Below are 13786 nucleotides of genomic sequence, written 5' to 3'. Positions count from 1 at the left end.
CGCTATGCTAAACGACTTCATGCGTGTTTAACGAGGGTTTCAGCGGCGAGTTAGCCACCGCAGCCCGTCATTAAACCAGCCATGTGATGTAAAGTGCATTATGTGTGGACTGAACACATCGCACTGTGTTGCTCCGGATGTATCATCTTCAAATCTTGAAACTGGAACGTGCACGCGTTTTCCCCCAGATATGAAAGCGGGAAATAAGACAATGCCGCGCAAAACAGTGTGTGTCACATGTGAGTTCTTCCTGGTTCGTCTGGTGTTTAATTTTTCAGATTCATGTTGCCGTTTGTGACGGCTGTTTGATGTCCGCAGCATCATACCCAGGAACCCTGCCCACCCTCTCTCTTTCTGTCTTGCAATTCAACTGATGTTATCAAATATATTAAATGACGGTAAAGATTATATAAGTTCCAGTATGATGGGGGGGGAAATACATTTCAGTGTTCTGTATCCTAATGAATGATACAAAATAAACTTTGACAATGCACCTTTGCAAAAGCCTGATTGTGGTGTTGTTGGTGGTTATTACTGGGTTGATTTCATTCACTCAAATCTTCAACATTAGCTTAGTGTAACTTGGGTTTTGTTAAGTCTTTTGCTAAATTGAGATTTAATCATCACTACATTAAAACAGGTTGCACCACGTTAGACCCAGTACCTGCCAGGTGTAGCTAATTGTTGCATAGCTCACGGAGCTAACTGACAAAGCTAACGTTAGCTGCTAATACATGTCTTGTTTGACCATGATGTAAAGTGACATTTCACAAAATGAACACGGTATACCTCAAATTACAAAACGCTATGCTAATAGCAGTTTAGGTTAGCGTAATGGGAGATTCTCCACTCATTCCAAACTGTCTCAGACACATATTTATTGTATTGACCTTATTCTTTGACCTGAACTGGGGCCGCACTCGCATGGCGTCACTTTGTGTTGTCAGATCAGTTTTAGAAGGCAGTGTGAAAACTTTGCTTTGCATCGTTGTCATCCTTTACTTGAATAGTCTTGTTTCGAACTGTTCCTAACTGAGTGAAATGGAAGTATTAAGTGGCAGCCATGATAAGAGGTTGAATTCTTGAAATGCTAAGGAAAAAAACGCCTCATTGCTTCCTTTATTATCTCCTTCAGCATAGCGTACACTGCCACCGTCCTTCACAAAAGAAAAGGAGATAATACCATCCCATAACATTTAATGCGACGCACCATTCGGCCATCAATAACAGCCGCCCTCGCTGTTAAATTGCACATTATGGATACATTGAAAACATCCTTCTTAGGAGGTGTGATTCCATTTCGGGCAACGAAAAGTGTCTCGGAAAAGGATGTCATTTTAGTTTTTACTATATTCGACCACAGCCCCAGCGCTCCAATGATGCAACACACGCTTGGCCGTTGTGATGCTTTCGTCACTTGTAGTGGGAACGCAGCAATAACGTTCCAGCCTTTTTTGTTCCCAGTGACTTCCATCTCTGATTTGCCGCTTGCGTCTGTATATTTAGACTAGTGTCCTTGGATACCTTTGCCTGTTCTTGGACTGAAATCCTCACTTGAACTATCTGCTGTCTTCAGCGTCTATTTGTCTGTTGGCACCCGTATGAAACATCTCTCAATGCCTTCCGACTCCCCTACTCAGCCCATTTGTTTCTACTGAAGACGTTGACTTTTGAGATAAAATGATAGTTGCTTTTTTTTATAAAAGGCTCAGTAATTCCCTTAAACAGCCGGCCACTGTAGTTAGCAGCAAACGTTACTCAAACAGCAGCAAATTCTCTGAGAACTATTTTCAGCAGCGGATTGATGCACATTTAGATACCCGTTGAGTATTTTCGGCAGCAGGACAGTGTATTTGGGCTTGACTTAAAATAAGCTGCTGTGCCCATGTTCATCACACTGAAGGAACTTGTCAGTGCAGTGATGTGACTCATGTGTTTTTTTGAAATAGTTTTTCACCTCAACACCTTTATTCACATTTCCTCTTGCTGTGTCTCTTTCTCATCACTGTTCAGTTAGTTTTCATGAGCCAACTTCTTTTGAACCCGACCTCGATGGTTATTTTGTAACACAAGTGTTTCAACGTAGTGTGTCGACATTTTTCTGAAGAATTTTCAGCAACGTCGTCCACCACCTTCTTCCTCTCTCACCGGCTTTTTCCGTCTTCTCTCGAATCAACGTGATGCCGTGGTTAGTTTAGTCTGTGCTCCACTGCGACACATCCAGCCACAATTTGCACCAAAAGATATGTATTTTTTAATTTGTTTTAAAAGTAGAACTGGACAGATTTAGTGCTGCTGTGAGTGCGCAGCATTCGGGTTTCTGTGTGAGGAAGCAGTGTGGTCGTCGGCTTCAAGGTGTCAGAGCTGAAACACTTCCTCGTCCTTCTTAACTCTCACCATCACACCAACCAGAGAACATGGACGGCTTATAATCAGAGAACACTGACCTCACATGTGAGGCACTGACTTCACTTTGTCTAATAAGACTTTAATCTCAGTTGAATTATTGGGAAGTTTGTGACATTAAGAAGAACTTGTGGGATGTAAAAATCTGGTGAGTATTTGCATATTTATTTCTGAAAACTATCTTCATATTTCAGGTCAAATGAAAGTTACAACAGTTTTGGTTTGTTAATGTTGATTTTTAAAATGTTTTTAAAATTAAAAAAAACGTTTGGACTCTGACCATTGTATATGTTTGTTCTTGATCTTAACTTAGACATTTACTGTCAGACAAACATTAGGCTAAAACAAACTGTTGAATTATTTCAAAAGATTTTTATGGATTCAGAAGATAATCCCCTTGTTGTGTAATTATCTCCATGATGGGGCCATGTGGATCTTTCAGTTGTTTCAGTTCAGCAAAAAGAAGCACATATACCTTTTTAACAAGGTAATTCAAAATGTAGTTCCAGGCAAGTTATCATGTTTTAATATCAGAGAACATAAACACAATTGTTCATGAGCTTTCTCTAACACTGTTCAAGCTCAAAGAGAGCTGTCAGGTGTATTTCAACTCACACATACACATTACAGAACGTTTCCATTTCTTCACATTTTATAGTTTTACAGGCTGAATTTGACTTTTATTTTTGCTACCTGTGTGCACAAAAAATACAACAAATCCCACGGCAACACAGTCTTTAAAAAATGTTCAAAGTGTCTTTAGATTGAGCGACAGTAAATACAAATTAATCGATGTCTTGATCTCTTTTGTGATCCTTGAGATAAAGCATCTTGAGTAGGTTCCAAATTCAGTTGATCGGACACACGGCTGTCTGTCGGTCGACCCTCAGAACATGCTCGAGTGAAAACCAAGCCAAAGAGGTCAATGTAGAAACAAACCACCAAAACGTCTGTCATTATTAAATGAAGGATGGTTATTGAATTTTTGAAAACAAGCAAATATTTACATGTATATATGCTGTGTATATATATATGTACAAACTACATTTTGTGAGGACTTGACTTGGGAACCATCGTCCCACTGCATCCAGAGCACTGCCCATGTGTCTGTGTATTTCAGGCCTGTGTATGTATATTACACATTATACATTATAATGTGCTAAATATGTAAAGACAAAGAAAACAAAGATCAGAGAAAAGTCCAAAATATTGATACAGATTTGCGTGGAAAAGCTTTGTTTTTTCGTTTTTCCTATACCCCATTATTTATCTCACGACCCCTCAGATTTACCTCATGACCCTTTGAAGGGGCCTGAACCCTAGATTGGGCACCACTGACCTAAACAAACTAAATGTATGTAAAGTTGTTTTTAAACTAGCTCCACTTTAAAGAGCTACAACAGTAAAATGCCTATACAGGATTGCATCAGTATTAACAATCTTACAATGTAATATATAATAATATATAATTCACAGGTTTGTTTTCTGCAGAACGAGTACTTTTACTGGTGAAACAATTTTGAATGCGGGACTTATTTATTTCTAATAATTTTAACATTGTATTATTGGTACTTTCACTTAAAGGAACAGCGTGTGTAGCATTTCAGAGGATCTATTGGCAGAAATATAATATAATATTAATAAGAATATGTCCTTTAGTGTATAATCTCCTGATCTCCTGTTTTTGTAACCTTAAAATAAGCCGTTTATATCTACATATTGAGCGGGTCCTCTTCACAGAGCCGGCTGGTGTTGTTTTTTTTTTCTCCCCCAAGAGTGTTCCGCATAGAGTTAAGTTATATATTTGCAATTCTGATATGACTGTTGGTGTCATCTTGTCACAGGCCAGGTTTGTAGTAAATTTAGGTCTAAATGTTTCAGTCAGATTTGGGTCGCTTCACTCGCAGTGTGAATGTAGCTTAACAGAAGCTCCACAGATGGGAGACACATCTCAGTAATGAGGCCTCGACTGTCAAGTGAGCCACTGCAGACTAAAGGGCATCTGTCAGGCCAACCGCAGTTTGCCAAGAAGAATTTTAAAGACGGAACAAAAAGAAAGAAGTCCTTTGGTCGCATGTGACAAATCCGCCTCAGGGGCTGGTAAACTGGCGAAGCATAGGGAACACTGATCAGACCAAAACACACAAGAGACGTCCATGAAGAAAACTTTGTCTAGAGCGCCCCTGTGTGAAAACATCTGCGCAAGATCTGCAGTTCAGCCTCCAGTCTGAGAGCTATGAAGATCTGCAAGGAGAACAAACTGCTTAAATCCAGATGTGCAAAGCTGCAGAGGCACAACAAACTATTGAAACAAGAAGGCTAACTTTAACGTCACTAAATAAAGGGCCTGATGCTTCAGTAAATTACATATTTTAGGGTATCTTTTTTAACTGTTTTTATTGTTTAATCTATTGTTTAATTCCTGGAGGAAATAAACTGTTGAATGTATAGTTCTGCTGCCATCAGTTAGATTTAGATCGGGAAAATGTAAATGTATTTATCTGGTCTGTGTGACAAAACAGGCGGTGCCAAACCGTATGAATAATAAATTAAACCTAACTTTACATTTGCATGTCATCGCCAACACTGACATTACTTTTCATTTCTTTTAAACCTCTAGATCACTTTTTTTTCTGGGTGTTGAGCAGTTCTTCCTACCAATTGAGTGATGCCTCGTTCTTTCTTGGTGAAGCGAGGGGGGCTGCACCACCTTGGGAAAAAGACAGGGCCACGGTATACTTCCCTGGAGTACTCCACAGGAAGACCAGATAATAACGCAGTGCCCATCACATTACTGGAGCAGGATCCTCCCGCTGCCAGCCAGTCTGATGGAAGGGAGCACATTCAGCCATTCAGCCTCAAATACTATGGTGGGTGACGAGCTATTTCTTGTTTTTGTTTTTTTATCACAAGCATGACTTCACAGAAACAGAAAATTCACAAAACACTTCCTAGATAACTTCAAAAAAGCTAACGTATTTATAGCAAGCAGAGAATTTTATTTATGTGTATTCAATTATTCAAAAGTGTATCAATCCAAAGTTTCAGAGTGTTGCATAAATAGCAGCCATTCAACCTGTTTGTCTTTGTACTCAGACTGTAGATCTGCTGAGCCTTGCAGTCCTGTCATCACAAATACTTTTAGCCATGTGGAGAAGGTCGAGTCTCGCCCTCGCACACCTGCGTTATGGTCCAGACCTCATGTGATCTCAGGATATCCAGACAAACTGTCTGTGGGACTGGAAGACTTGACACAGCACCCTTACATCCTGAGGAAGACCAGGAGCAGTGGCTGCTTGAAGATCGGTGCTCCGAGGCAGGAGTGTCCACTCTGTAGCAAAGTACGGCACTCCTCCATTACAGATTACTTCATCGACCAACAATACCTCTGAAGGATTAAGACACAGACCTACTTTAATGTGTGTTTGCTCTAAGAAAAAAATGCTTAAGTGAAAAGGGAAGCCAGAAGAAACAACTTGACTTGAGATAGGCTAAATGAACATCATTCCGGTGGATGTGGTGGCGTCGAGTCCTATAAACTCCCCATGAATGTGCACATGTGGTCTCAGGTGTGAGGAATGTATACTAGGCTGTCTGAACTGATGAGGACCCAGAGTTTTGATATGAGTTTACTATAGCCAGGGTAAGACCAGAAGTTAAAAAACTAAACTGGAAGCTGAACAAACGGGGGGGGGGGGGGCAGTATAAAGTCAAAAGTGCCATGAAATGTCAACTTTTAAACACATTTAACTAGTTTCCCACATGAATTTATTTATGTGAATTTAGTTTTATAACATGTCTTGTCTTTGCAGATATTTTCATGCCTGTCGAGTTTGAAGAATCACATCTGCAAGAACCATGGGGGCAGAGCACCGGCACACATCAAGTCCAGCAGGACAGATACTGAGCGGTCACCATGCAGGGGCAAGGTCGGCAACACGTTCCTGTTCCCGTATCTCTCTGCCTCACTCTGAAATAATCACTTTTAATGCCCACATGAGGCTAAACACTTCTGAATCCATAACCTCAGCGCCTGTTGTTCTAGGAGAGGACGTTTGGCTGCACCGTGTGTGGGAAAGTGTTCAAGCGCTCCTCCACCCTCTCCACTCATCTGCTCATACATTCGGACACGCGGCCCTACCCCTGCCAGTACTGTGGCAAAAGGTTCCACCAGAAGTCTGACATGAAGAAACACACTTTCATACACACCGGTGGGTTCATTGGCTGGTTTCAATATGCTGACATCATGTGACATTATCAAACTAAACCGCAGTTGCCCTTTCCCATACATCCCTTATGCTTATTGCGAACACTTATATTAACCCTGTGAACCACTAACGCTAATCGCTAATGCTTCCAGCACCTACACATATCCCTTCCTTGCATGCAAACTCAAATTCACTGCAGTATCTGCGGCCCAAGCACATGTTTATAGGGTTTATAATGTATTCAGTCACCATAACAGTCCTTTTGTAGTACTCTTACCTGTGCAAAACATATTTATGACGACACTGTTCATGTGCACAGACGGCACTTGCTGCCTAAATGAGCATAAACACTGGAGCCATGAAGGTATACATGATCTGTGTCCTGTTTCATTTGTCCGGTTGAATCTGCACGACAAACCAAAGTGTAGAGACGTTATGTTCTGGACTCTTTGTTGTCTTGTCACTTCACCCGGCCAAGAAGTAGTCCAGTACATAACTTGTCTTTTTTTTTATTGAACAATTGAGATGTAACGTATTATGCTGGTAGAGCAGGTTGGATTTGGCTGCCTTTGTACAGAGCCAGGCTAGCTGTTCCCCCCTGTTTCTAGTCTTTATGCTATGCTAAGCTAAGCTAACCGGCTGTTGGCTGTAACTTCATAATTAGCATACAAATAACAGAGTGGTGTCTATCTTCTCATCTAAGAAGAATGCGAATACAGGTTACTGTATTTCCCAAAATGTCAAACCAACAATATCTTTGGGTTTTTAAATGTTCATTGGACCAAACAAGCGATGGAATGAAATAAGGTCATGTATGCAATGATTAAAGTGCTACGTGCCTCTGTCAGATATTGTGCAAGGTGACCAACTGGAAAAACTTTCACCACGTCAGAGCAGTGTTTAATCTACACGGTTTGAGCGTCCTGTGCCTTCCAATGACTTGTGTTGTGTTTGTGTGCCAGGCGAGAAGCCCCATGTGTGTCAGATATGTGGGAAGGCATTCAGCCAGAGCTCCAACCTCATCACCCACAGCCGTAAACACAGGGACGACCGGCCCTACCGCTGTCCTCGCTGCCCCTACGGCTTCCAGCAAAAAGTGGACCTCCGGCAGCACCAGGAGCAGCACTGCACATACCGCTGACTCGGACACACACGGCCGAGGCACCATCTGCAGCCTTTCTTTGAATAACCGGCGGAAAAAACACATTAACATCGTGTCATGAGCAAAAATGGACAAATGTCATCATGTGATTCCTAACAAAAGAATGAATGTCACTACTGAAGATGATTGAGTTTATGCCCACATGATTTGTCGGTGTTCTCTGCCGATCGGCGACCTAGAGCGTTTCTGCAAAGTTCACACTGAGCGCAATAAATGGAGATATTGTTTGTGGTTTGGTTTCAGATCATGTTTATTTCGTTTCACGCAGCGCTCATTGCAGAGTGTTTCCTCATGATTTGCAGGAGATTTCTTTTTGGAGATTTCCGTTGTGGACAGCTTTAGTAATAGTTTTTAATTTGAATGTACCACTGCGCTCTGGCAACCACATCATTGGAGTAGTCTCCTCCTGTCGTGTTTTCATCCACTTCATCATAGGAATGGACGTTTCTATCCCCCTGATTGTAGGCCGCTATCCCTCCTGCGGAGACAAACACAAAGGTGAAGGTGTGACGAGAGCTGCTGCGTGTTTGAATCTACTAATACAGTAAAACAAACCTTTCAGCTGCCACTCCGCGCTCCAGCTGGGAAATTTGTCGCGGATGCGTTTGATAAAATCAACCAAGATCTCAGTGCCTTGGTTCTCACAGTGGTGTTCCTCACTGTCCCAACCACCCCGTGGAGTGTGTCCACCTCCCTTTGGATTGACATCAATCTAAGGAAATGCTAATTAAATAAACACTGTTGTAATGGGAGACTCTATTAAGAGTTTGTGAGGAAAGCAGAAGAATGTATTACAACCTGCATCAGTCCCCAGGCATTATACGCTCCTCTGCCTGCGTCATAGTCTCACAACTAGAGAAGCTTGAGGGACTTTGCTGCTACTTATGTCAAAGTGGATAACCAGAATTGTTTCTAACAAGCTCTTTAGTCGTTGTATGTCATGAATCAGATGGTTTATACAAATAGCACTGCAACATATATACAATTATATATATATTTAAAAAAAAACTCATCTAACTACAAAAGCACCATGCATGTACAAAAAGGTTAATAAACAGACATGTTCATTATGTTTGACTATTGCACAAATATAATGATAGAGACCAGAGTTTAAAAATATTGCAAGAATTCACAATAAAGTGATGAACATTTCCTTGTTTCCGTCTGTTTCTTCTTACGGGAAGGCCGAGTTATTCACAGTAGAAAATCAAGTTTTCTTCAGCAGAAGAGTAAAACAACACACAAGTTTCCATTTTCTCCTCGTATAGTCCACTTGAACCTGAATCTGAGAGTCTATTCTTGACTGATGAGCCCTCCTTCTTCAGCCCTGTGTACTTGAGAAAGAAAAGAAAGGAAGGAGTTAATGTAGTGCAGCGTCTTCATTGAGTAAATGTTCTAAATACAGAAGCTGCTTCAACAGCAGCGCAGTTAAGTACACAGGACTACAGTGAATATAAATGTTCTCTTTTCAGCAATTTATCACACAGGTTATCTACAGGGGGCTGTTCACACAGCCGCTCACAGGGTTAATCATACCGGGGAGATTTGGCCCCATCAGTTCACGTCTTTCGCCCTCTAGTGGCCATTTTTCGGTGAAACAACTTTCTTTTCTGCAGATGTATTTCTGTACAAAATATTCTAAACATTTAATAAATATTGTTGATTTTCAAGTGATCTTCTTTAATTACACTTTTCAATTAGGTTTAATGCATTAATTGCTGCAGTTTAACATCAGCCAAATACCATTCATATTACAACGCTACTGAAAGACAAATACAATTGAGTAAGAACCGGAAGTGACATCATAAGATGAATAAATGCACTGTAATAAAGTGTAGTTCTACCAGAATCACTTCGCAAATCCAGTTAATCGTGTTGGTTGTACTCCAACACTTATTTAGGAAGAATGTGCTTTTGCATGACTTTGGGAGTTATTGTGAAATATATTCAGCACTGTTATCACCTCATACATCGGGGGTTGATGCATCAACAGATGAATCTAATTGTGACAAGAATATGAACAAACCTTTTTTCCAAATGTAACCCATTGGAAAATAGTTACTATAATATTTAGGATTATCTCCATTCACTGATCATGATGTTAATTGGCTAGGTTTTTGGATAACCCTGAATCCTGGATTGGATTTTGGACTCCTCACTGGATTGGATTGGATTTTCTCCCTGACGAGGGGGATGGCGAGCCACCCATGTGAACAACTGGATTAAGGACCCTTGACATTCTTCACCTGCCCTGCTATCAGTGTGGTAGGACTGAGTGGAGAGGCCTCAGAGAACAATTGAACAGAACATTCTTTTTCCTTTGGGAGGAGAAACATCTAATTTTATTTAGGGTGCACCCAGTTTAAAAGACATTTCAAACAGAAAAAGGTTGAATGCCGGCAGAACTAAAGTTGTTCTACTGTATGTTATTACAATCATCTTGCTCTAAACCTAACACTGTGTTCTGTTTACCAAGTAAAAAGTTCCTTACTCTTTCATTTTCATGTCCTGAGGATGCAGTCAAGCTCACTGAACGGGTGTTTCCTTCCTGTGCAGGACTCAATTCAATGTCTCCCGATCAGAGATGTGCAGTAAAAAGGTGTAAACAGATATCCTCCTTTAACTCCAGTCTTTCTTTAATGCTTGCCAAAGCAAAGTTTTCGAAGATTACTACAGCTACATGAATGCAACAACAACAATTTCATGAAAGCCAAAGCCAATGAAAACACATTAAACAAGGTCATTAAGGTCATTAAACACTAAAGGACACCGTTATGATTATTATATTCCATTTCTACCCTTACATCCCCCCTAAATCCCTAAAAGCTACTTTGGTTCATGACCAGAAACCTGCTAAACTAATGACACTCACATCAGCCTCAGCTGTACTGTATTTAAGTAAGATGATGAAGTTTTGCATGATGTTTATTTCTCTCAAGTTTTAACACAGAGCACACATAACAGGGTGATTATTTGCAGGAGACACAGCTCCAGGTTTCAAAAGCCTCCATTTGTTTTGTACCACTGCGCTCTGGCAACCACATCATTGGAGTAGTCTCTTCCTGTTGTGTTTTCATCCACGCTACCATAGGAATGGACGTTTCCATCCCCCTGATTGTAGGCCGCTATCCCTCCTGCGGAGACAAACACAAATGAGAAGGTGTGACGAGAGCTACTGTGTGTTTGAATCTACTAATACAGTAAAACAAACCTTTCAGCTGCTCCTCCGCACCATGAAAACCGGGTTTGCTGCGGATGCGTCCGATAAAATAAACCAAGATCTCAGTGCCGTGGCAGAGGTGTTCCTCACTGTCCCAACCACCGCGTTGTTCGTGTCTGCCTCCAGTTGCACTGATATCAACCTACGGAAATGGAAATGAAATGAACACTGCTGTAATGGGGGACTCTATCAAGAGGATGTGAGTAAAACAGAAGAATTTTGTACAACCTGCATCAGTCCCCAGGCTTTGCCATAGTCTCCCCTGCCGTTGTTTAATGCATTCCCAGCCCTGGACTCTCTGGAGATGATGGCAGCAATGAGAGCTGGCTCGATTCCATATTTTGCTCCCACTCTTTTGATCATAGGCCTGTACCTATCCATTCTCACTGCATCCATCTCTGCCATTTTGTGTGATGCCGTCACACCTTAAGAGAGAAATCAAACAGAACAGAGATAAACGCTCTCTTAACAGAATTAACAATCCGCTCCCAGACAAACTAACTCCCCAAAAGGCTAGCAGGACAACAACAAAAACATCCCATCTCACTCTCTCTGCCAATCCCAGGTACGCTCTCTAGTGCCACTGACCCCCATAGCTAGCTAGAAATATTAACAGGTTTAACAGCTTCACAAGTAATGAGACCTTCACTGAACTCAGTAAATGCAATAACCATTACTCTTATCTTAAACAACTTCTTCCTATAAACACAACATAATATAACAAGTTTACATGTCACATCTCACTCAGTGCGTTGCAATATGTTAATTATATACATATACTACGTTACTTTTTTGACAATTTCCTCGTCTGTGTTTCTCAGTGTTTACCTGAGTACCCCAGCCTGTCCCCATTAGCTGTTTGCATCGAGGCACCAGTAGTTTGAACCGCCATGATGTTTCCGTAACCTGTTGATGATCAGTTCATCACATTAGTTTTCATCACCACACCTGCACGTCAACATTATCATACGGTATGAGGACTCAAAGGGACTTTCCAGTTACAGAACACATCTTTACAAAAAGAGAGCCACAGTAACGAGCCTGTGTATGGATATAAACAGCATGTATAGTAAGCAAGCTACAAAAGTACAGGAAAAAAGGAATAAAAAACATATCCAGTGCAGGCTTGTGTTCAAATATGACACGTTAGGTGATCCAAACAATAGAAAGCTGAAAGTTATCAACAGTAGAATAACACAAGCACCCACCCATGTTTCCTCTTCTATGGTCTCCTTGAAAAGTGAGAGCTGTGACACGGTGTCCTTCTGTTCACTCCTTTGTGGAAACGTGCAGTCCATGGCCGTATTTATACCCGGTCTGTCTACTTTTAGTTTCATTATGACTTCCTCATCTTCTCTGTTGTTCTCTTAGTCTCCTGCAGATGGAGGTTTGCCGCTGAATAAAGTGGAGAAAAGCTGGTGAAACCAGCTGGTTTATAAGAAACGGGCCTCTGTGACTGTAACGGGTTCATTGTTTGTTCTGTTCAGTCAGCAGCAACGAGAGAAGTTTGACCTCACAAACTGATAAGATTAGCTGATCATATCAGCGGTATTTCTGACAGAATAGCTAACACATTCATCACTTCTAGATATTTGATTTATTACTGTCAAAAAGGCGAATGCATTTATCACATTATCGCATTTATATTCTAGCATTGTTAGAAGGCCTGAACCGGAATTAAAACCAAATTTCTCTGTAACTGCTCATACAAACATTTCATTAATCGTTTATGGAGCAGCCCCAGATTTTACATCCCCGTAACATCACTGATTGGAGGGTTATCTCTCTGTACTTTAGCTTTCAGAACACGAGGTGCATGTTTTCAAATACTTAATAAACTCTCCTGGGTCATGGGATCACATGTGAATTAATTAAGAAGTCGTATTTCTTCTGTTTTGATGGAGCAATCCTTAATGCTCAGTCCTTGTGCTGAGGCCGGCTAGAATTCACCCGGACCTCTCTCTGGGGCGATTGGACCCACAAAGAGGAAATTTACATCAATGTCTGCATCTGACTGTGGGGGTGGTGGCCAATTAGTGTATTTTCCAAAATGATGATGTGTTCCTTTTGGTATAACATGATTCAGCTGTACGAACTTGTGACTGGCCAATGAGTTTTCTTTGAAGAATTTTTATATACACAGCATCTAACTTTAGGTTTCAATTTTACATCGACCTCTGATACGAACATTACAAAACTGACACTGATATTCTGCCTTATCTTTTTACAGCACAGGTGTAATCTCATCCTCCCCAACCCACCCGTACATTTCAAGTGTGTATGTGAAAGTACAGATAGGTGCCATTTCAGTGACCTCCGTTAACTTCCATTGTAAAACTGGAAAACGTATGCTGCAGAATGCTGATACAGCAGCATGCACATTCTTGTGATCTTGCTCTCTCTGGCACACATACATACTCTATTTACAAGCTGTACAAACATACTGTACATACTATAAACACTGCACATACTGTACTTACAGACACCTTTGCGGGAATCTTTTTTCTTTTTTCAGATTTTTAAGGTAATTCATGTAAATTTCCAGAATTTCCAGTATCTCAGTTTAGTGTTTAGCTTCTTTTGGTATTGCAATTAAGGTTCTTATTCTGCCACTTTTAAATTTTTCAGCAGTGCAGTCAATACATTTTAGATTTGTTTTTTTAATAGTATTACAGTATTAAGCAGTAAACAAAACAGAATACATCAAGGACACTTTTTGTTTGTTATTAACATCAGTTATAGCAGAATTTTCCAATCCCAATATTTTCTAATTCCTCCAAGTGTCTTGAC

At 40.8% G+C, this 13786-nt stretch overlaps 2 protein-coding genes across 2 annotated transcripts; one reads left to right on the top strand and one right to left on the bottom strand.

Moving 5' to 3' along the window:
* Window positions 1-2233: 2233 nt before the first annotated feature.
* On the top strand, window positions 2234-8069 carry LOC306696721 (uncharacterized protein). Its single transcript, XM_079160399.1, has 6 exons — window positions 2234-2554; window positions 5027-5276; window positions 5503-5747; window positions 6219-6335; window positions 6452-6617; window positions 7577-8069. Exons 2-6 carry the CDS (start codon window positions 5075-5077, stop codon window positions 7753-7755), a joined length of 909 nt encoding a protein of 302 aa, XP_079016525.1. The 5' UTR covers window positions 2234-2554; window positions 5027-5074; the 3' UTR covers window positions 7756-8069.
* Window positions 8070-10096: 2027 nt separating this feature from the next.
* LOC306696722 (lysozyme g-like) lies at window positions 10097-12383 on the bottom strand. The gene is made up of 5 exons (XM_079160400.1): window positions 12205-12383; window positions 11825-11902; window positions 11225-11421; window positions 10988-11138; window positions 10097-10910 (listed from the first exon to the last, which is right to left on the bottom strand). The coding sequence occupies exons 1-5, from the start codon at window positions 12206-12208 to the stop codon at window positions 10774-10776; spliced, it is 567 nt and encodes a 188-aa protein (XP_079016526.1). The 5' UTR covers window positions 12209-12383; the 3' UTR covers window positions 10097-10773.
* Window positions 12384-13786: the final 1403 nt, after the last annotated feature.

The sequence above is a fragment of the Pholis gunnellus genome (assembly GCF_910591455.1).
Source record: "Pholis gunnellus genome assembly, chromosome: 5".
NCBI classification, from domain to species: domain Eukaryota; kingdom Metazoa; phylum Chordata; class Actinopteri; order Perciformes; family Pholidae; genus Pholis; species Pholis gunnellus.
This window is presented reverse-complemented; position numbering and strand designations above follow the sequence as displayed.